General features: G+C 40.4%; 1 protein-coding gene across 6 annotated transcripts in view; it reads right to left on the bottom strand.

The window, feature by feature from the left end:
* Positions 1–23944, bottom strand: part of GRIA2 (glutamate ionotropic receptor AMPA type subunit 2) — a 107166-nt gene that overhangs the window by 34998 nt on the left and 48224 nt on the right. For all 6 annotated transcript variants that reach the window (XR_012087694.2, XM_073001517.2, XM_073001514.2 and 3 more), the window contains 2 exons: positions 13968–14207; positions 1450–1646 (listed from right to left, as the gene is read on the bottom strand). Coding sequence is in view for 5 of the 6 variants with exons in the window: in XM_073001517.2 (XP_072857618.1) it covers positions 1450–1646; positions 13968–14207 (437 nt within the window). In the remaining variant the exon portion in view is untranslated. The remainder of the gene's footprint in view (positions 1–1449; positions 1647–13967; positions 14208–23944) is intronic.

Raw genomic sequence — 23944 nt, 5'->3', positions numbered from 1 at the left:
CTGCAGCCAAAACTGTGCTCATGACCTGGGATTCAATCCCAGGTAGCGGCTCAGGGTTGACTCAGCCTTCTATACTTCCGAGGTCGGTAAAATGAGTACCCAGCTTGCTGGGGGGGGGGATGTGTAGCCTGCATAATTAACTTGCAAGCCGTCCAGAGAGTGCTTGAAGTGCTATGGGGCGGTATATAAGCAGCACGCTTTGCTTTGCTTTTTGCATCATTAATTTTGTATCTGTCTTGGAAATCTCTGGCATACCTTGTGCAGTGGAAACATTCTCACATCTATTCCCCATTATGAGCATCTACAGGGGCGGGCGGGGGGAATAACAAGGAATGGTACAGTTAAGGAATAAGTATAATCTGTTCTGCAATTAGCTGAAGTACATGGATTTTTTGCTGATTTAGTCCAGTTGTATGAATGGAACCAAATGGGCTGTACTCCAAGTACTTCAGCTTAGCTAGCAGTGTGGATCTGACTCAGTATCATTTAATTTATCTTTGATTCAACAAAACCCAAGATCTCTTCAATTCATTATGGGCTTGAGCCCTTAATTTCCTCTGATGATCAGAATTACACAGAATTACCCCTTCACAGATCTTCATCAACTCAAGCACTAAAATAATGGTCTCTCCTAGCTTTGAGAACTCAGGAGAGATGCAAAACATTCTGCACTAGACTTCTCAGCTTGCTACTACAACCTGAAAGCAGTTCTGTTTGCTCACTTTTCCGTGAGGAGCAGCATATATAGGGAGATGTAAAGAGAGAAGCAAGAACATCCACAGGCATTTTTCCAGGGCGAGAGTCAAAATTGCACTGAGACATGCATCATTATAATGCAATGTGTTTCCGTGCATAAAAATAATTATTAAACTAGGAATATGAGGTGGGGAGAACTCCTGTTGGTTCCATCCTGCAAATATCCAATAATGAGCAAAGACATGGTGGCTCTGTTAGTTTTGCCTGCAGTTCTATACACAACATAGACATACATAGTGGGGCCTTCCATTCTGTCCTCCTGTACAGTCCCTTGCATACCACAGCCATTCCTGATTATCAGAACATCCTGACTATCAGAACGACTATCGTACAGTGTGGTAAAAGGGCCACAGCAAGAGTTGGAAATTAATGGAAATTAGCACTAACTCTCAAGTACTAGCACAAAAGACATCCACTCATAACAAGAAGTACTTTAGGTCCACACCGCAGTGAGTTTGAATTTTTACATACAACACAGACAACACTGGGATTTTATTTGAACAACAGGATTTCTGTGAATTATCAGCACCATAAAAATATTTTTGTATTGTCAAAATAAACAAGAGCAGGTAGCTTTTGGTAACAGAATCGCGATATAAATTAATTAATTAATCCTGGAGATAAACAAGTGCTCATCGATACATTTCACATATGCTCACATTGTTAGACATTGAAAAATGGAGAGTAGCAAACCTGGTCTACAATGTCGTTGACTTTATCCCGTTCACAGTCGAGAATTACTTGCCTTTCCTTTTTCAACTCCAAATCTTGAAACAATGAGCGGTATGTCTCATCTTTTCTATCATTGTTAATATTTCCGACATTTATAGCAGTGACTTGCCATTTCTTTTCAGCTGCAGTATCCAGAACAGCTTGTAACGTTGACAACCCTGGTGAATGTAAAAAGAAACAGGGGTGAAGTACTTGCAACAAGCCAACTCAAATCTATATAGAATTTCTAGAATAACAGCCAAAACGCCCTAAAAGTATCTTCTACCACCAAAAATATTACCATGTTTTATCATGCCATAAGCTTTCACAGACAGTCTGCTTTGTCAAATACACATTACATTACCTCAGTTGGCAGATACATATATACAAGTCCTTAGTACAGTGGTGCCTCGACTTACAAACGTATCTACTTACGACCATTTTGAGTTACGACCAGCTCTACTCCGGTCTACTTGCGACCAGACCTTCCACTTACAAACAGAAAAAGGCAGGGGGAAAAGGCGGGAAATTCAAATTGCTAACTGTAGGTGGCGACAAGGCTGCTTCTTTGTAGCCCTTTTGCCCCAGTAGTTAGAGAGTGTGCGTCATTGTTGGAGGCTTGCGACTGCCTCCTTCTGCTTCTGAGAATGTGAGTGTGTGTGTTTGCAGGGAGGCTTCGTGCTGCCTTGTAAAGTAAGGTGCTGTTTTCTGCTTTTTAAAAAATGTTCTGGATGTTTTTGCAGCGTGGTTTTGAGCTGGGGGATTATGTTTCTGTGCTGTGATGGGTCTTGGGGAGTGGGGTTTGTTGTTTTTCCCCCATTTCCAATGGGTCTTGGAGGGTTTGGTTGCTTTTTTGGGGTTTTCCCCCATTTCCGATGGGTCTTAGTTTTTTTTTTTTGCTTTCCCCCATTTCTGATGGGTCTTGGGGGGTTTGGATGCTTTGGGGTTTTTTCCCCCCATTTCCAATGGGTCTTGCAGGGATTTGTTTGTTTTTTGGCTTCCCCCATTTCTGATGGGTCTTGGGGAGTTTGGTTGCTTTTGGGGTTTTTTCCCCATTTCCAATGGGTCTTGCGGGGATTTGTTTGTTTTTTGGCTTTCCCATTTCTGATGGGTATTGGCGGTTTGGTTGCTTTTTGGGAGTTCTTTCCCCATTTCCGATGGGTCCTGCATGTTTCCCTTGCTTTTTTCCTTTATTTTCTTTGCATTTCCAACCTGCGCCCTTTGTTCTCTATGTATTTCCAATCTGCTCCATTTGTTTTCTGTGCACTTCCAATGGGTCTTGCATGCTTGATTGCTTTTCTCCCCCACCCCCCTCAGCCAAAAGGGATTAATCACGTTTCCAATGAGTTTTTTGGGTGGTGGTGGTGGTGATTTTTTTCTTCAGCCGGAACGGATTAATTGCATTTTAATGCATCCCTATGGGAAATCGTGCTTCGACTTACAACTATTTCGAGTTACATCTATCTTCTGGAATGGATTATGGTTGTAAGTGGAGGCACCACTGTATTATAACTAGTGGAGCCCGAGGGAACTAAAATGCAAAAAATACTGCAAAAATATGAGTAATAATTACTTTGCCTCATCTTATTTCTCTCTAACCTCAGTGTTCACAATCCCACCCTCACACCTTACCCCAGATGTGTAAGTGTACACATATGCCTGTGAACTGAGATAACACTTCATGCATCCTATGAAGCAGGCTATATAGAGTCCATAAAAGATTTTTGCCATAGCCAAGTTTGTTAGCCTTCAGGGGTGACACAAGTTTCTTTTGTGCTGGAACCTATGTACATGACTGTTCTGACAACATACTCCTAGGATGAAAAAGACCCCCTATGCAATTAGCAGTGATAATAGTGAAATAAAAGCAGCCATAGCCATAAATTGCTTGGAATCCTAGAAATATCTATGCAGGGAAAATGATGAAGTGATTGTAACTTGGTCCACTTGTCTTTACTATAGGCACCTTTAGAAAAAGACTGCTGTCAGATCTGGGCCTATTGTACAATGCTGTCTCTTGAAAAAAAGACCTTTCAGGAGAAATGTATAGATGTACAGTGGTGCCTCGCAAGATGAGTAATTCATTCCGTGAGTAGCGCTGTCTTGCAAAATTTTCATCTTGTGAAAAGCGGTTTCCCATAGGAATGCACTGCAATGCATTCCTGTGGGACCCTCGCAAGACAAATGAAATATTTTTGTCTTGCGAGGCATTGGTCTGGGGGGGGGGAAATCATCTTGCGAAGCATGGCCATAGAAGAAGCCATCTTGAGAGGCACCACAGTGATGACAAAAACCATTTGCTTTGCAGGTTTTTCATCCCACGAGGCATTCGTCTTGCGAGGCACCACTGTAATTGTACCAGCTAAGTCAATAACTAAATGCAGCCATTTGTTCATCTGTACCTGAGACAAAATACACTCAAAGCTTCTCTCTTAACCTTTCTATCTTTCCTTTCATCCCCAGCTTAGATATATTTATACAAAGATATTAATAGCCCACACCTATTACTGTTCAGAAGGGTCATATACTGTAGCATAGGGTGTTGTCTGTATGAGAGAAATCATGGGTTCAGAGTTGGGACACATGCCCGGCTTTTCCAGGTAGGGGTAGGAAAGGCTTTCAGCTGAAACTCCAGGCAGCTACTGATGGTCAGAACAGATACTGGTGAGCTAGACAGGCCAGGGGTTGAACATAATCAGATGGAACCATTTTCCTTATGTTTCTGTTAAGTAGAACAATCCATACTATTATATAAGTGGGACAGAATTATTCCGATTTTCTATAGCTCTCAACAGACAATGCTTACCACTCCAAATAGCATTGCTATCATTTTAGAACTCATTCAGATGTTCGGAAACACATAACCCAAACACCTCTTGCACCATTGTGCCATATGCAGATGCACACAAAATTACTTGGCTATGTTGTAAAGTGATACATTTTTGGGACATGTTTGAATCAGTTCATATCATTTGAGTGATATTCAGAGCCATTAGTAAGGATTCAGAGGTCAGGGGAAGTCACACACTGGAGTCAGGAGAACAATGGAAAAGGGCATTTTCCTTATAATTGCTGCTCCAAATTCAAATCAGTTCTGGTGAGGTTCCCATCACCATTCCATTGATTAAGGGGGGTGGAGGGGGTGTTAATGCATGCTCTTGTGAATGACATTCTGTCAAGTAATAGCTTTGTTTCCCTTCCCATCCTCATTGAAAAATGCTACTGATTACTTTCCTTTTGCTTCCACTTTAAGAAGCTGTGAAGGGAAAATATCCACTCAGTGAAAAGAACATCAGCCTCTGTGAACTTCATAACTGTTATGGTAAGCCACTGCCTACCAGGACAGTGAGACATTTTTTGCCTTCACCATTTAAAAAAGTGCAAATGCCAGCCCTTTTTTGTAGATGATGAATGGCTCCAGAGGAGTGGCTAGGAAGCATTTTTGGCCACATACACCAAAACTTGGAAAAGTTACTTTTTGGGCTACAGGTCTCAGAATTTCCTCGCCAGCATGGACACTCTTCCTAGCTCTGTGTATAACTCTACACATTCTAACATTTCCTAAGTGTCTCCCAAGTATCTGAATACACCATCCAGATTTCTTGAATCTGAAAAGAATCATCATGAATACTTACAACGAACTTACAATGTTGGCTCATTCTTACTCATTTTGGAGCACTCATGCTTGATTGTCATACTATATGTTCACAACTGATGCATTCAAGAAACAGTTTCTATTCTCGTATACATGTTGTAATCACTGATACTTTACAAATGGTCAAGTTGTAGAATAAATATGCAAATGTCTTAAAAATGAACACATTAAGAAATAGTATTTCAAGAAACAGAAGACAGTTGGCATGGGCGAAGAAGCTACAGCTCAGTGGGGAACCCCATGTTTTATACCCAGAAGATTCTAATCTTTCAACTTTGTAGTTAGGACTAAGAAACTCTTCTCTGAAAAACTGGAGAGCCACTGGCAGTTACTGTTGAGTCTACACTGCTCAAAAAGTCCTCTTGTGACCTCTAGTGTGTGTGGAGGGGATGGTAATTTTGCCATATTTTGGAAGGACCACAGCAATTATCATCATTATTTTTTTAAAAAAAGAAAATGCCATTGGATAGCACAGCAGGACATTTGCTATTTTTTAAAAAACCTTTAAAAAAGTTAAACCCATTTTTCAGTTAACAAAGCCTCACTGCAGCAAACTTTACAAAACCTAACCACTGCACTGAATCAATAGTAACAATTTAAATATGCTAATTCACTTATTTGGACACATCGCCTGTTCATTCTGCCCCCTTAGGAGGACAGCTCTTATGCTGCAAGCTTGTTAGGCTACAAAGAAACACGTGATACAACCCTCCTCAAGCAGCCAGTCTATTGGGGGACTGTCTCACGTCATAATTTAAGTAGCCCTTTGTGAGAGCTTGTAAATAGTGAAAAGAACTAGTATGAATAGGACCACCGTATCCACAGGGTCATTATCCATAGTTTCACTTATCTGCTGACAGAAAAGATTAAATGATAAAACCTGGATACAGGTATGTGTTTCCAAGGTGTATTACCAGAACTGGCCATTAGAAGGAACCAGAGACTATGGCAAACATAGGGTTTGCTACTTCTATAATTTTTGGCATTTGCAGGGGGGCTTGGAACCAATTCCCTGGGGATACTGTGGTCTTACTTTAACTATAATTAACAATGTTTCCTTGCCAAGGGCTGCAGCTGAGGCCCAAAGTGTTCCATCTAGCTCTGCAATTCTAAGATGGTGATGATTATGATGATACCATTACAGTTTTTATATGTAGGCAAAACTGAGTAGGTTCTTAGTCTCATTCTATCCTCCCAATTAGAATACTTTCACCAGGGTTTTGAACCTAGATTTTTTTTTGTCTCACCTCGTTCTTCAGGATTTTCTACCATTTTACTTCCCTCTCCCACAATTTCCTGGCCAGCAAAATGTCCTCAGTTTCTTTCTGAGAAAGCCTTAGCTAGTGGAGAATACTGACACAATTCTCCGCCTGATTCCTTAGCAGCCCTTCATATCCATTTGAGGCTGGCAAACTACAGTGGACCCTCTACTTACGGAATTAATCTGTATTGGAATGGTGGCTGCAGGCCGAAAAGTCTGTAGGTCGAGTCTCCATTGACCTACAATGCATTGAAAACCAATTAATCCCGTAACCAGCTGCTTTTGTTCCATTTTTGTTCCATTTTGGGTTTTTTTCTGGTCTGTAAGTCGAACCTAAACTTTGCAGCCAGAGAGTCTGTAACTCGAAAAGTATGTAAGTCGAGCCGTCTGTAAGTCAAGGGTCCACTGTAATTTGAAATTAACGAGTATAAGGGTGCAACCACACTGGCAAAAAATAGGAGAAATATTACAGGACTGAGACAGCCTGATTTGCATTTTTTCCATTGTCCACACGATGCAAAAGGAAATGTGAATCAACCTGGAGTACACTAATACTCCAAGTTCATAATTATTCCCTCTGCTACTTGGGCTTCTACTTTTAAAAAAAGAGATCCATTCACATAGGTTCAGGCAGTTGGATGACTTGAACCGATGCAGAAAAAAGTATGCTGATTGTTGGTGTGATGGCACAGTAGCTCGTGGGAGGTGGGGAATAAAGATCCAGTTTGGGAAGGCAACCTATTTGCTGCTGCTGCTGCTGCTGCTGCTGCTGCCGCTGCTGCAGTAGTAGTAGTAATAGTAGTAGTAGTAGTAGTAGTAGTAGTAGTAGTAGTAGTAGTAGTAGTAGTAGTAGTAGTAGTAGTAGTAGTAGTAGTAGTAAAGATCTTGGTGCCAGTGCTGTTGAACTAGGGCAAGTAGTCAACCCCCAAAGATATAGCTAATGAGGCGGAAACAAGACAAGGACATTGCCATGCAACCCTTGCTTACAAATTATTAGGTAGTTGTCCTATAACTGCATCTCCTGCAGAGCTACAAGGAGAGCTGCTTTAAGAAGCCGTAAACCAATCTGCCAGTGAATTAGCTCCTCTCTCCCTGTGTGGCCAGTTAATGCGAACAGACCCAAGAAAAGCAAAATTCCCTGGTGTGACTTCACAGCAAATGAATTCACATTCCCTCCCTTTGTAGTTGCACCCCAAGATTATGAAATTGAAAAAGGAAACAACACCCTCCCAGTCACTAACACACCCATTTGAAATTGATAGATGTAAGAGCCTGAAATTGACAAGAGTGGTAAACAGATTTTTTTTAAAAAGATCCTGTTAACATTCCAGACACAAGCGCAGTGCAGTCCTGTCAAACTTTTTCTTCCACAGCAAATGCAGGGGGAGGCAGTATTCATTATTTTTCCCTGCTGTTGCACCATGAAATTACCAACATTCCACGGGGATCCTGGAGGGATTCTCCATTGCAAAATGATAAAAATTGCAGGGAGAGAAAAAAAATGCTGAGTACTCATTACATCCTGAATGTTAATTTTCCTTTCTGATTTTCTTATTTAATCACACCTTTCTGACATGGCATGAGTCAACCCCTGCCACACATAAATGTTTCAAGAGGAAAAACAAGCCAATCTTGGCGCTGCGTTCTAAAGTTTTTATCACCTCATCCCTATTTACCTAAAGTGCATGTAAACAATGTGAAAAATGAGGCCATGGACTAAAGCACTGAAACAAAACCTGTCTAGCATATCCTGCAGCATAGCTCTGGTCTAGTATAGCAATACTTATGATATAATCTTTGAAGAAAGTAGCAAATTATTTTGCATGTTGAACAGTAAAGGATATATCAGAAGGGCCATAGTAATCATACCAATAATTATTTTTGGAGTGTGGAAAAAACCTCACATGGTTTTTAAATAACTTAGGTAGCATTCCTTGGGCTATGTGTGTCCATGCGGACTCAAAGGGCTGGACTGAGTGAAGCTGGGAATAAACATCACAAGTCTTTTTTTTCTAATAACTTAAATCTTCTGAATACTCATCTGAAACAAGAGAAAACAATGGTGCACATCCAGTGCTCATTATGAGCCTGCCTGGTGAGTACAGTCTAATCTTTGATGGGAAAGATTGAAATGAGGCAATTATGTGAAATGTCAGAGTGATGTTTTAGTTCAGAAAAATTGATAGAACACTGAACTGACTGCACGGTGGCACCTCTCAAACAACATCTTTCATCAAAGACTCTGGCTGTTTCTCCCAGCAGTTGTTAGACAAGAAAAGATTAAAGTCAAAGGTAGCAGGCCATAGAAAGTTATGCTTAATTAAGGGACATGTACCTGGCTGGCTGTAAACTGTTCATCCTCTCAGGAAGACATTTGTCCAAAATCTGGCAGAATTTTTAAACTTCTCTGAAAGACTGCATTTTTTTTTTAAAAAAATCTAGTTCTCATGATACTGAAAATGTTTGCAAACATCCAGTGGTCATAGTCTAATGGAAGAATGCCGAGAAACATTCTAATACCGAATACTTGTTCTCCTACTCTTTCAAGAAGGAATACACTGTAAATGTTGAACTGACTGATATTCTTTTATGTGCAGGGAAGTATTTTCTATACACAGCTATCCCATGGGATCTACTACATGATAAGATTTCTTAATTATTACCTGTCTCTTCCATACAGAGGTTTGAGGCACTTGTTATCACTTACCCATATCCACTCACTTGTTGGTAAAACAGTTTGGGCAAAAAGAGCACTTTGTTTTAATGACAGAAATTGTACAAAACCTCAAATACTGAACACAGACATAACACAGAAATCGTGATATGTCGTGTTGATTTGCACAAAGTTGTTATCATCCACAGTCATGATGGATATTGAGAAGAACTTATGAACTGTAGTACAAACTATATTTACTATGATTGAAGCATTACACAGTGCCAGAAAACTATGGAGTACTTCCCCAGTCCTAATAATGCACAGGCATGGAGCAGTGAGAGCATTGACTGTCTGAGCTCCGCTCTGGGAAACTAACAGCAGCATCCTCTTGGATCCTAGCCAAATAGACATATTTACCTGCCCTTCTTCTATAGTATGTGCAAAATAAATCATACAATGGGGGAAATGCATGCAAAATAGTTTGCATTTTTAACACATTCCTCCTTACTGATTAGCATTTGCTAATCAGTAAACTGCACTGCAAAACTGGGAGAAATGCAACGATGGATGAAGAGCTGCACGGTGGATAGTGATTTCATTTGGTAGAAGTGACTTAGAAAAGCTTGTTATTAAAATGTAAATCAAATGTACTTCTCAAGTGTGGGCAGAACTTTTATATATTATTTATTTATTTATTTATTTATTTATTTATTTATTTATTTATTTATTTATTTATTTATTTATTTATTTATTTATTTATACCCCACCTTTCTTCTTAAAAGGACCCAAGGCAGCTTATAACATAAAAGTTAAACAGGCATTCTCTTCTTTGCATATGTCTTCCTTTAATTTCCTATAAAAACACAACTAGAAATGTTGTCTCATGTATAGCTTTGCTGTTGTTAATAACAATTGATTTTTTTATTTATTTATTGAATTTATACCCCGCTCATGAAGTCAACTGATTACTCTGGGCAGCTAACAACATATAAAATAAATAATTTAAAATATACGGTAAGAACAAAGTAATGCCTCTAAAGACAACAAATCAAGATGGAGGAACAAAATAAATCAAGGAGTGGCTGGAGGGAAGGCTTGCCTAAATGCCCAGCGAAGGGTCCATACGAATCTCAGGAGGGAGTTTATAATAATAATAATAATAATAATAATAATAATAATAATAATAATAATAATAATAATAATAATAATAATAATAATAATAATAATAATAATAATAGTGTGGTATCAAGCCAATTCTGACACTTTTCAGCAACATTCTCTCTAATTTTCTGCTACCATGGGATGGGGCTCCACCCCAAGCACATGGGGTTCTGGCTGCGACTGGAAGCAAATGGGCAGCAACTCTGGTTCAGCTGCACAGCCCCAATCCACCACAGGTGCCACATGTTCATTTCCCTCCTCTCCTTGGCCAATGGCCCACTCACCAGCCAGCACACACTCCTTTCCTCCTCCTCTTTGGCTGTTCAGCCAGTCCCCGGCAGAAGTACAGGCTTGCCTGTCCTGCTTCCTTGTCTTAGTGGGCCATCAACAAAGGAGGTGGGGCAGGTAAGCCCGTGCTCTTGCTGGGGACTGGCTGAACAGCCAAAGAGAAGGTGGAAAGGAGCACGCGCCAGTTGGTGAGTGGGGGAATCTAGCTAGGGAGGTGTGGAAAAGGAATACAAGGTTTGTGCTCATCTCTACTCCCAACATCTGGCTCCACAGTCACATACCAAACTCACTTAGCTATACCCCTCCTTAAAATCCTGTATCCTAAAGTCCATCCCTTTAAATCTGTAAAACCTCCTCCTCATGATTACATACCTCCCTCTTTTCTTTGGCTTCCTTCCTCCCTTATTCATAACCTCAACTTTTTTCCACTATGTTTTTGATACTCTTGTTTCAATTTATTCTACAATTCTGACTGTTGTGGAAAAGCATTGAGTTCCATAATTACAGTTGCAAGATAAATCTTTTAAATCCTTACTTCCTCTTCCTTTCTTAATATAAGTTTAACAAGTAAACAAAAGACTTCTGGATTGTTTCAGATCTCAGTTAATGAGATTTTCTTCTAGGCGGCTAGAAAGAAGAGCTGCATGTTACTGGTAATTCTACTTTTGTGTGTGTGTGTGTGTGTGTGTGTGTGTGTGTGTGTGTGTGTGTGTGTGTGTGTGTGTTGTGTGTGTGTGTGTGTGTGTGTGTGTGTGTGAGAGAGAGAGAGAGAGAGAGAGAGAGAGAGACACTATCCAGAAATGTGCATCAAGGGCCTTTTAAAAGAATCTTATGTCTTGACAGAACCCCATGAGCAATTAGCTAAGTGCTCAAGTAGAGATTCCAGGCAAATGTGAAATCCAAGCCACATCACCAACTTTAGGAGACAGCAATGTACAGCATAGAAGCAGTAATCTGTGCTTCACCTCTTTCTACTTGCTAATTCTCCAAGCAGTGACCTGTGGCTATAAATGAGTGTCTGAGAAAGCAAGGGGTGGAAAGCAATTGTTGTAAGTGGTTGTCATTTTTAAAATGAGGGGTGTACAGGGGGCTAATCCCTTCCAATACTGCTGTTTTCCTACTTTACACTACCCCCTTCCAATGGTGCTATTCTTCCACAGAAATTATTGTGAGAAGCCAGTTCCCTTTTTTGTAGAAAATATATTGTTCACCTCTAAATTAAGTTTAATGATGATGTAGTTTTTAAAATGGATTTGACGGATATTTACAGATGTGCAGACAACAGAGTCCAGTCACTTTTGAAGTGATCCCTTTGCCAAATAAGAATTGTCACTTTCTTGTGCCTCAGTTTCTCTAACATGAATTATGATACAAGGATAACAGAATGAATGTAAAACATAATCAATTATTTTATAGCTGCCGCCATTAGACTTTCCAAATGAATTCCTTTTAATAGGTTGTTAAAGGAGAATGGCTCTTGTCCGCTAGACATTAGTGTGCATAGTTCTACAGTGATAACTTTTCTTTTGAATTAAAAAAAAAACCCTGACTACTTATTACTACCGAGGACACTACTATCTCTGTAAGAAAGGTCATACATAACAGTGGATATAAATATATGTTAATTTAAGTTTGCCAATTGACTTATTTTGACTCAAAGCTTTTTAAGTATAATACTAGTCAATGTCCAGTTGCAGTTCTGTTTAATCATAGTCACTTGAATCCTTAGTCAACCTCACTAGATCATCATTACCTTTGTCCTTTCATATGATACACTGGCTCCTCTTCAAAGAAAACATTTCCTTGCAGGCACAATGAGAAGTAATCATGGCCAGATTAAGGCATTCTGAGGTACAAAAGTGCATCAAAATTTAAGAGGTCCCATAGCCTTACCAAAACTGTTAACACTGTGTAAAACATCATTTTCTGCTTAAAGGTCTCTCATACTGAGACTCTAAAATATAACTTACTTAGGTCTTGTGTAAATCCAGCACTAGGAATAATGCTTCTTCAGTGGCAGCCCACTGAGAAATGCACTTCTGGCGTATAGAACTAATTTACAGCAAGCCAGAGAATCAATCCATTTTTTTCCTATTCATGTCCCTCCACTTTTCTCATTCTGTACCCATTTCTATATTAGGTTATTTTCCCCCACATAAAAATATGCTTATTTTTTGAATAAAAAATGCAATATTTCCCCACCCAAATTTAAACATTTTCTAATGTTCACACTGCATTGCTTGTTTTATTTTTTGTATTGACCTTGCATTGACTAGATCATTTCCCTACTCTCAATCACAAAATTCCACACATGCTTCCAAGATCACAGGATTTCTTCCTCAGGCAAGCCATTACAAAAAAGCAGAGAGGATAGTAAAAGTGATAAGAAAATAGGAAAGGCAAACAAGTGAACAAACAGTTTTGGTCTTAAGAAAGCCTCCTTTCAGTTCTTTTCTGACAACTACTAGAAATTTCCTAGGAATAGTTATGCCATGGAAGCCATTGCTTTTAACAGAAGGGGTGGTTTTTTTTTGGCAACTTGAGCTTCATTCCCGAAATCCCAGGAATGTGAAGGAAGGAGGAGATCCTCACTATAAGGTGTTAAGATTGTAGTAGTATTTCGAGCTCATATATCAGATGCCCCTTCTGTTCCTTCTACCCACCATGGAAGCTACTCTCCAGTTAGGGACACTGGCTTTGCAACCTAGCAAAAAGCAACATTTGGAGTGTGTGCTGATGGGTGAATTAGAGCAGTGGTCCCCAACCTTGGGCTTCCAGATGTTCTTGGACTACCACTCCCAGAAGCCTTCACCACAACCTCTGCTGGCTAGGATTTCTGGGAGTTGAAGTCCAAGAACCTCTGGAGGCCCAAGGTTGGAGACCACTGAATTAGAGGACCTGGATTAAATGGATCCAAAGGCCTGTCAGACACCAGCCATATTCCTCATGGAGACTTGTCTCAGAGAGCATCTAACTCAGATTCCTTCCAGTGCTTGGAGAGGAGGGGACTTGTTCACTAGATGTTGCAGACAAGTCACATTGAAAGGACCACAAGCCAAAAGCTGGTCAATTAATTCTGCTCACTTCATTCTGCCCTGCTGACAAGTGCCCAAAGAAGGTTTTGGAGGGAACTGAGACTTGAAGATTGCAGCACTCTCTCTATCCCCATCTTACACCTCAGGATCCCTTCATCAGAAGGGCTTGTTTTAGAATACTTCATGATCCATGAAAAGTTTGTTGGGATATAAAGATTTATGCTTTCCTCTTTTTTTGGAACAGACCCACAAACAGAAACTCAGTCTTCAGTTTCCCTTGGTATAGGAAAGATCACTGTTCCCACTTCGTCTCTTAAAACTTCCAAGGCCAAATCTTATGAAAATGTTACCTTCTGTTACACTTGGCACTGCCATGCTGCTTAATCATTTCAATTAGGTTTGTGCTGGGAAATTAATTTTAGTGAGTCATAAATAATATCTTACCTCTGTCACTGTCATAGAGATATGCAAACTTGTTCCAATCATAATATTCAATCAGGCTCAAAAGTGCTCCCTTGAGGTCAGGCCTCATCTGGATTACAAATGGGTGAGTTCCATCTGTTGGGAAGCTGGGTGTTATGAAGGATACATGGAGCGTTCCACAAAATGATGTGATTGTATTTACAGACTTCTTGTCATAAAATCCAAAAATAGCAAAGACTCCTCTTGAAAACTGGGAGCAAACTGGAAGAAAGAGGGAAGAAAGAAACCATTTTAGACAGTGTCCTTGCAATATTTCCATTATTTTTTTTAAAGTACAAATACCTGGTAGATAAAATTGTGTGTATATGAGAGACAGGCTGGCTAGCAATTTTGCCAACAAACCGAAACCATTAAGTAAGTTCTTATAAGCAGGTCCCTCTGTGCTTCATGATGCAATTTGATGTTTTTGAGGTACTGTTGTAATATATATGACTCAAGCTGGTGATGCTTAGGAAGCAGGCCTTTTCCTGTGACTTGGAGGTCTCACTCTCAATTACCAAAGATAAATATATGATGGTAGCTAAAATGTTGTCTAAGCAGAAATGAAGCTGAAGTACATAATTTGTAAAGCTTTCAAATTCATCAAGGATAGCGGAAAAACTGAATGCTCAATTAATGTTCATCACACTGTTGAATGTAATTTGACCTTGATGGTGATTTTTTTAAAAATGTGCATGAGGAAAAAAACCTCAATATATTTTCTCAACACCATATTCTTGCATTTATTAAAGCAAAATCAAAAGCAAAGTGTGCTGCTTATATACCGCCCCATAGCATTTTAAAGCACTCTCTGGGCAGTTTACTTTACTTTTATTGAATTTATGCCCCGCCCCCAGCAATTTACTAACCTCGGAAGAATGAAAAGCCATGTGAACCTTGAGCTGGCTACCTGGGATTGAACCCAGGTCACAAGCAGTCCTACATTTTAACCGCTGCAGTCCTACATTTTAACCGCTGCACTACAAGGCTCATGCTAATCTAAAAAGATGCACACTTCCTATCTAAACAGACACACACATAGACCCAAATCCAGCTGTTTAGGCCAACCCAAGTAGATCCATTGAACCAGTGGGGCTTGCATAAGTGTTCTTTAACCATTTATGGGTTGACTGAATAAGTGTGGTCTTGTTGGAAGAAGCTATTGAGTTAGGACAAAAGTTCAATCCATCTTTAGAAACAGTGCTGTCTTATGCAATGCTTTTCTGGCTGACTACAAGCTTCCATCACTGTCTACCAGTGAGTGGAACAAAAATTTTTTTGATTTTGCATCCCTTTAAAGAGCTGCATGCTTTTTCAGCTTAACCGTACAAAAAGTATTGCTTTTACTTCACTTCAGTTGCCCTTATTCATCCACCCTTTATGGCACTCAGCAGACTCTCTTGAAATCACCAGCAAGTATCTCACCCTGCCATTGTGCCCCCAGAAACAGCTTCTCTAAATTCAAGCTGGAGGATTGCAATATCCACTCCCTTCTCCTATGTTACCAACCATTAAACCTGCTCCAGCAAGCTGGGAAACTCTAGAGAACAGGTTTTTGGTATACAGGGTTCAGTAGGGAAAATTTCAGCACTACTGTGGAGATTGGCTTTGATTTTAGACCATTTCTTCAGAACCAGAAACCTAGCTGCAAGCATAATATTTTATTCTTTCCAGTAACTGGTCCCTCTTGACTCTGTTGAATGTTATCAACATGTTCTCCTTTCAGTTATTGATTTCTTGAAAATGTGTCTACCCAGCTGGATATTACGCAATATATATTAGCTGTTGTAATGCTTTCAAAACCCTTTCAGAATTTTATCTATTGCTTCTAGCTATTGAGACATAGTGTCCAGAATTCTATTGTGCAAGTTATGCCACACAACTATGTAGCCAGGAGGCCAGGCTGACCCCATATTTTAATGTCCTTCTGCAAGCAGAGTATGAAAGGGAATGCTTAAATGCTCCAAAATCACTGCTACCAGTTTCAGTGGCTGTAGTGGGACCTGGAACAGCAAAGTGATTTTCCCCCACTCTGTAGCTTCCAAAGGCTTCTCCAAAACAAAGGGGACCCCTGGGGATCCTGGAACCTTGGCCATGGAGGGGTGGAATACAAAGGCTTTCATTCCTCTGAAATGGCCAGGGTTGATGACATCATCAGAGTTGTACAGCACAACTTGTGCAACAGGATTCCAGGCACTGATTCATAATAATGCAAAGAATATAAAAGGAAAAATGAGGAAGGAGAGGTGTTGTACACTGTGCTCTAATGCTCTGTTTCAGATTTTTAATATCAGCATTATAGGTTTCAGCAGAAGCAGGTCCTTCCTTACAATCTTTTATTGTTTTGACCACTTTGGTCATTCAACTTCCACCAATAAGTGCAAAAAATAATATATACACAAGCATGGTGCCAGCTGAACAGACCCAGTGCTAGCAGATTAAAAAGTACAAATACATACTTTCTTCAAAATGCTGGGTTAAAAGCAAAATATGAAATACAAATATATTAAAATATAATTCCAGTATTAAAAACCAAGTCATTTCACGTGGGTCTTCAGATGAGGTATGAGGTATTCCCATGATGTAAAAGTTTATTATAACCACTGGCCATTAAACATATACATTACAATGCACAATAAAATAATATAACAATAGTAAAGTTGTACATCTGATAAACTATATAGAATTTAATCAGCTTTATATTCTATACTATATATCTAGTTCTTCCTGTTTTATCCTTATTATTTAGCCAGTTATCCCTTAGTTTTATGGCCATCCATCCAAATTTGGCCGCTCTGTTTGTTACCTCTTTCCTTAAGGGCAAGGTTCCTCTTGCTCTCAAGGAAATGCTAATTAGGCCCATTAGAAAGAAACCAAGCTTGGCAACGGACAACATTGGCAATTATAGGCCTGTCGCCAATGTTTCTTTTCTCAGCAAGGTAGTTGATAGGGTGGTGGCCAACCAACTACAGGTTCTCTTGGATGAAACCGATGTCCCTATCTAGACACGGGGGCACTCACCATGCTGGTCCATGTGCTCGTAGTCTCAAGAATAGACTACTGTAATGCTCTGTACATGGGGCTTCCTTTGAGAGTGATGCGGAAGCTTTAGATCAGTGGTCCCCAACCTTGGGCCTCCAGATGTTCTTGGACTTCAACTCCCAGAAATCCTGGCCAACAGAGGTGGTGGTGAAGGCTCCTGGGAGTTGTGGTTCAAGAACATCTGGAGGCCCAAGGTTGGGGACCACTGCTTTAGATGGTCCAGAACATGGCGGCCAGGCTATTAACAGGGGTGAAAAGATTTCACCATATTTTCCCCACATTGGCTGCCTTACACTGCCTACCTATTCACTTCCGCATTGATTTCCACATTACATATAAAGCCTTTAATGGTTTAGGGCCTTGATACCTGGCAGAGTGCCTTCTTCTGCCCAGTTCTACCCAAATTACCCACTCCAGTCAGGCCAGGTGGCTGAGGGGCGTAATGCCAAGAGAGGCCCAGTGGGGGGGGGAACAGAAATCGGGCCTTCTCGGCAGTAGCCCCTCGCCTTTGGAACAACTTACCTGTTGAGATCCACCTGGCTAACTTGAAGACATGGCTATATAGGCAGGCCTTCCCTACAGCCATTACCAAGCCCATCTTCCCCTTTTCTTCTTTTTCTTTTCTCTTCTTTCCCCCTCTTTCTTTTTTCCTTTCCCATCATGGATTAATCCGGGTTTTATCTTAGTTTATATTTATAGTATATGTAAACCGCCCAGAGTAAACACGTTCTAGATGGGTGGTATAGAAATCTAATAAAGAAATAATTAAATTTATTCTTATCTTCCAAAAGCTTCTGTAGACACTCCTTTCTATATCTGCCATCTAAGGATGGAATACTGGGTTTAATGAGTCATTCCTGAATCCGCTCATAAATTGTACACTCTAAGATAACATGACTCAGTGTCTCTATAGTCCCCTCAGCATATACACACAATCGACTCTTGTAAGGGGGATTGTTGTATCTTCTGAGCAGCACTACAGATGGCAACAAGTCCATGCACAATAGCATAAAGGCCCTTTTGGTTTCAGGATATTTTAAATCGTTTAAGTATGGCATAGGTAACAATATATTCAAGAGGTTTATTTTAATAAATCCTTTGGCATTGTTTATATCATTATGTCTTTCTATATCTAAAATCCTTTGCTTAATCAATTTTTTTGGCTGGATCATATTCATTGACAATAGGTAATGTTGTGAAAATCCATAATACCCTAGCTTATGTTCCAGCGTCTTCCGCCGGGGGGGGGGGGAACAAAGCAATCTTGCAATGTTAGATGGACCCGCCCCGAGGTATTGTAATTCAGTTTTAGCCAATATGTTATAGCAGCGTATATATCCATAGCCTGGCCTCAACAGTTACGAGCCCAAATTCCAGCCTTATGGCTGCATTTGATGCACTTGTAGGAAGCTGCAATATAACTCTTAAAATTTTTGATTGCTATCTTTCCAAAGTGGTCAGGTTAGCTGGTATACTATATCAGGCTCCATAGATCATGTGTACTAACAATTTCATTGTATAAAGTCGAATACAAGGTGTCATATTTCTTCCCCCCCCCCCATGACCAGAAACTTTTTTATATAGTTCCCATGCATTTTTCGGCATTTCCTACTGTATGTTTTATATACAGTACACATTTCTCTTACCATTTGCTTGGATTATCAGACCCAAATATTTATAACATTGTACTTCCCCTGGACTGCAAAGAGAACAAGTCTATCAATTCTGAAGGAAATCAACCATGAGTGCTCACTGGAAAGACACATCCTGAAGCTGAGGCTCTAATACTTTAGCCATCTCATGAGAAGAGAAAACTCCCTGGAAAAGACCATGATGTTGGGAAAGTGTGAAAGCAAGAGAAGAAGATGACTGAGGATGGGATGGGGGACAGTGTCATTGAAGCTACCAACATGAATTTTAACAAACTCTGGGAGGCAGTGGAAGACAGGAGGGCCTGGCGTGCTCTGGTCCATGGGGTCACTAAGAGTCGGACATGACTTAAAGACTAAACAACAACAACTTGCTTGATATGTACCTCATTTAATTTCCAAATATACTTTTTAGGTCTTTCAGCAAATACCATTACCTTGGCTTTATTGTGGTTTACCTGTAATTGATTCTGTTGACAAAATTCAGCAAGAGCCCACATTGGCTGCCTTACACGGAGCAGCTTTCGGCTTGCTGGGCTTCAAAAGCTTTGGAAGCCCGGCAACAGGAGACAGGAGGCAATGGGAACAGGAGGCAGAGGGCAGTGAGGACAGGGGACAGGAGACAAGAGGGCAGCGGGTGCAGCTTTCGAAGCCTGGCAAGCCAAAAGCTGGCAGCAGGCATGCAGGTTGGGGCAGCTTTTGGCTTTTCGGGCTTCCAAAGCTGCCCCCACTGCCCTCTGCCTCCTGTCCGCATGGGGATGGGAGGCAGAGGGCAGCGGGGACAGAAGGGGTCACGGACCGCATGGGGAAACTTTTGAGAAAAAACACAACCTACAAACACTATTCAGACCCATCACAAAAATATAACAAATGTTATGGTCAGCAAAGGACAAAAGGGATCCACTCACCACTGCAGGAGTATAGCGGATATCTTGCAGTTGTGGACAGGTATATATTGGAACCACAAAATGCAGCATTCACACCAGAATCAAACATGAGAGACACTGTAGACTGATGCTGATGACATTTCGGTCCCAGGTCAAAACCTTCCTGTTCCAGAATGCTTTTAATTAAAATAATATCAACTGTGGGTCCAATGGCAATTTTTAGAGTATACATATTTTAATTGTATTTTAATTATTTTGCCTTTTTATTGTATTTTAAATATTGTAAGCCACCCAGAGACCTTCGGGTAGTGTGGGCGGCATATAAGTCAAATAAATAAATAAATAAATAAATAAATAAATAAATAAATAAATAAATAAATACATAAATAAATAAATAAATAAATAAAAACACAACTGGAAAAATCAGCAAGCTGGACATGAAATTCTATTTCAAAATACTGAAGTACTGGACAATACCAGCAGCCACTATGTTAGACTGCACAGGGAAGCCATTGAAATCCATAAACATCAACAGAATTTCAACAAAAAGGAAGAAGGCCTAAAACTAAACACGGCCTGGCTCCCAATATTGAAAAATACAGCCTGTAAAAGGTCAATGAACTCTACCCAGCCAGAAGGACCAGGGACCATTGCATAAAAAAGACCAGCTAACGACACCCATCAATCATAGTAACGCATACTCTCCCCCTCCTTATCACAACAAAAAACATGCTGATCACCTTATCTCCTGAAAAAAGACAAAAGCTGTTCCCACAGCTATAAATATTCAGCTATCCAACAAACAGCAACAGAGCATGGACAGAGTTCATACTCCAGTCCTCTGAAGATGCTGGCCACAGAGACTGGCAAAACATCAGGAAGAACAATCTTCAGAACATGGTGAAAGAACCTGAAAAACCCAACAACAACCAAGGTAGGTTTTCCTCAACTCTCTTTTGGCTTCTCTGCAGTCTCTATCAAACCAACAGGTCTCTCATTGATTGTCCAGTCTAGTACCAAGAGTAGAGTGGTGCCTTGACTTATGACCATAATCCGTTCCAGAAGATGCAAGTAACTCAAAATGGTCATAAGTTGAAGCACCATTTCCCATAGGAATGCACTGAAATGCAATTAATCTGTTCCGGCTGAAGAAAAAAAAATCACACACAAAAAAATCACTGCAAGACTCATTGGAAACATGATTAATCCTTTCCAGCTTTGGGGGGGGGGGAGGAAAAGCAATCAAGTGTGCAAGACCAAATGGAAATGCACAGAAAACAAAAGGAGCGGATCAGAAATGCACAGAGAACAAAGGGGAAATGCAAAGAAAAAAAAGGAAAAAGGAAAAAGCAAGGGAAGAAAGCAGGACCCATCAGAAATGGGGGGGGACCCAAAAAGCAACCAACCCCCCAAGACCCATCGGAAATGAGGCACAACCAACCAACCAACAAACAACCCTCCCAAGACCCATTGAAAATGGGAAAAAACACTCCAAAAAGCAACAAAAACCCCCAAGACCCATCAGAAATGGAGGAAACAAACAAACAAACAAACCCCCCAAGACGCATCACAGCACAGAAACATAACACCCCCAGCTCAAAACCATGCTGCAAAAACAGGTTTTAAAAAGCAGAAAACAGCACCTTACCTTACCAGGCAGTCCAAAGCCTCCCTGCAAACACACACACTCTCTCTCAGAAGCAGAAGGAGGCAGTCCCAAGCCTCCTCTGATGCACTCTCTCTAACTGCTCGGGCAAAAGAGCTACAAAGAAGCAGCCTCATCACTACCTACTGTTAGCAATTTGAATTTCCTGCCTTTTTCCCCTGCCTTTTTCTGTTCATAAGTGGAAGCTCCGGTCTCAAGTAGAAGCAAAATTTTGTAGATGGGGCTGGTTGTAACTCAAAATGGCCACAAGTAGGGATGTTCGTAAGTCAAGGCACCACTGTATTCACTTGACTGATGACCCTATAAATATCCTGTGTTAAAAGTTCATATCCCTCCAAACACCTATCCACATTCTCTTGGTCCAAAACTTTTGTTAAGTTCTCTGTCATATGTTCTGAGTCCAACAATTCAGCTATTCGATTGCCAATATTGTTGTTCCATCTAACCACTCTCACTCTATTTCTATATTGTGAGAAAACTTCCTTGTATTGAACATTGATATGTGGATTAAAATCCGGTATCTGAAAAAGCATATTGAGGGGCAGATGATCACTATCAAGAAAACCACCAACTTCGAATGAGTGGATGCAATCCACCATTTTTTCTGAAACTATGATATAATCCAAAAGATTTATCCTTTCCCCAGACCAATACGTGAATTCAGGCAGATGGTCATTTGGATAAGAGCCACGTAGTACACAAAGACTCATTTTGTTTACCACCTGAAATAACATATGTCCAGCGTAGTTTATCTTACAATCTTTGGACCTCCTTTGGAGGGAAAACAAAGTTTTCTCACCTTCAAAGGGGCATAACTTATATATCTTATAAAAAACTACTATCATCCTGCCCAATATTCGCATTGAAATCTCCTCCCGTCTAGTACCAACAGTATAAGAAATGCCTTTGGATGTTTTATAATTATTTGCCATAATTAAGCTTTAAATTCCTCCATTCAGTCTTATCTGTTATTTAGTTTTCAGAGGAGTACAATATACATTTATTATAACACAGGATATCTACTTATATAGCATTAATACTGTATCACCATTGCTGACTGTGAGAGGGTATAACATAGACTTTAACTTTTAATGCAATGGAGATTAATGTTCCTAGGCTCCCCTTTGCCCTACCATATTTAGATGGCTCTGCAGGTATTCCATAGGCTTTGAAACCATCTAGAATTGGGGACTCTGAGGTCCATGTCTCTTGTAACAATAAGATGTCATGCCTACTTAGATACGTACATACACAATCATCCCTCTGTCTACCTACCCACCCCATGACATTCCAAGGATAAGGTTAAATTGTAATATTATCTCCCCTGAGCGCAACCACTAGGAAGTTCTTGCTACTCAGTATGCAGCCTTCTGTATCTCTGGTCAAATTTTTTATCCATCAGCCCATTGCTGATATCATCATACCTATTTATTATCCTCCTACCACCTGATGTCCCTCCCATAAACCTTACCCATCTATTTCTATTCCTACAAACTCCTCATACTCCCAATTATAACCGGTATTGGGATACCCTCGTGAAGAGCATTGTTCCCTTGTTGCTGTCGATGAGCCATGAGCTCTGCCGATATATCTGACAATGACTTAGGGGAACTCTTCTCATAGGGGAATCCTGTTCTCCTAGGGCCTAACCTTTCTAATTCTAGGGCAGGTTGTCTTTGTTCATGTCTTATAGCTGGAGTTAACTTTTCCACTTTGTTAGATTCCTTTATATCCTCCCATCTCTGGGTCTTGGATAATTCCATTTTGCATTGGGAATTATGCTTGTCATTTTTATACTTCCTTACTGCCATCACCTTGTTTGGTTGTTTGAGAGAAGGACTAGTACAGTCAGCCCTATCCAAAAGTTTGAAAAGTGGGGCAAAATTGATATCCTTTCTTGTCTTCCTGCTCTTTCCTCTTGGTAAGTTCCTTCTTTTCTACCACCCTTGTTGTCTCTACCCTTATTTTTGCCCAGGTTCCTTTTTGGCCCATTCTTACTGGAAACCTTATTAACCATAATTTTAGCCCAACTCAATGCACTCCTTTAATATCTTCTATAGATTGATTTAAGTTATCCTTTACTACACAAGGAGGTTGGTTGTTGCCCTCTACATCCTTAGGGGAGGGATTTGGAGAAATATTGTCTTGTTGTGTAGTACGCTTAGGATCCGCACAGAGTAAAAGCTCTTCCGCAGTAAGGCCAGCAATTCTATCTACTGTGTCTGGAGTTAGATTATAATAGTCTTATCAGGGATAAAAACCGGACTGTCTTCTTTGTTATCTCTCTGCTGTGATTCACTGTTGGATATGAGATGCTGCTTCATCAAATATCCTTGGTATCACAATGAGACTCATTGATAGTTCTATAACTGTTACTTTCTGACATAGGATGCTGATGTACATAATCAATGAGTTCTATCAATTCACAACCTTTATCGTAATCCTTACAGCTTTTTGTCTCCTTGGTCGCTTCAAGCCCCAGGATGGGGGAGGGGGTTAATAGGGAGTACAGTGGTGCCTCGCTTAACGAGCGCACCGTATAACGAAGAATCCGTATAGCGATCCCTTTTTGGGGATCGCTATACGGAGCTGCCCCAATCGCCGCACTCGCTTTGCGACGATTGGGGCGTTTTGGAGGGGTAAGTTTTGGCGCCTATTGGAACGCATTAAACTAGGCTTTTCCTGCCCCGTACAGCGATGTTTTCGCATAGCGAA

This window comes from Pogona vitticeps, chromosome 5 (genome assembly GCF_051106095.1).
Source record: "Pogona vitticeps strain Pit_001003342236 chromosome 5, PviZW2.1, whole genome shotgun sequence".
Taxonomy (NCBI): Eukaryota; Metazoa; Chordata; class Lepidosauria; order Squamata; family Agamidae; genus Pogona; species Pogona vitticeps.
The sequence above is the reverse complement of the archived record's forward strand: the minus strand, read 5'-3'. Positions and strand labels throughout refer to the sequence as shown.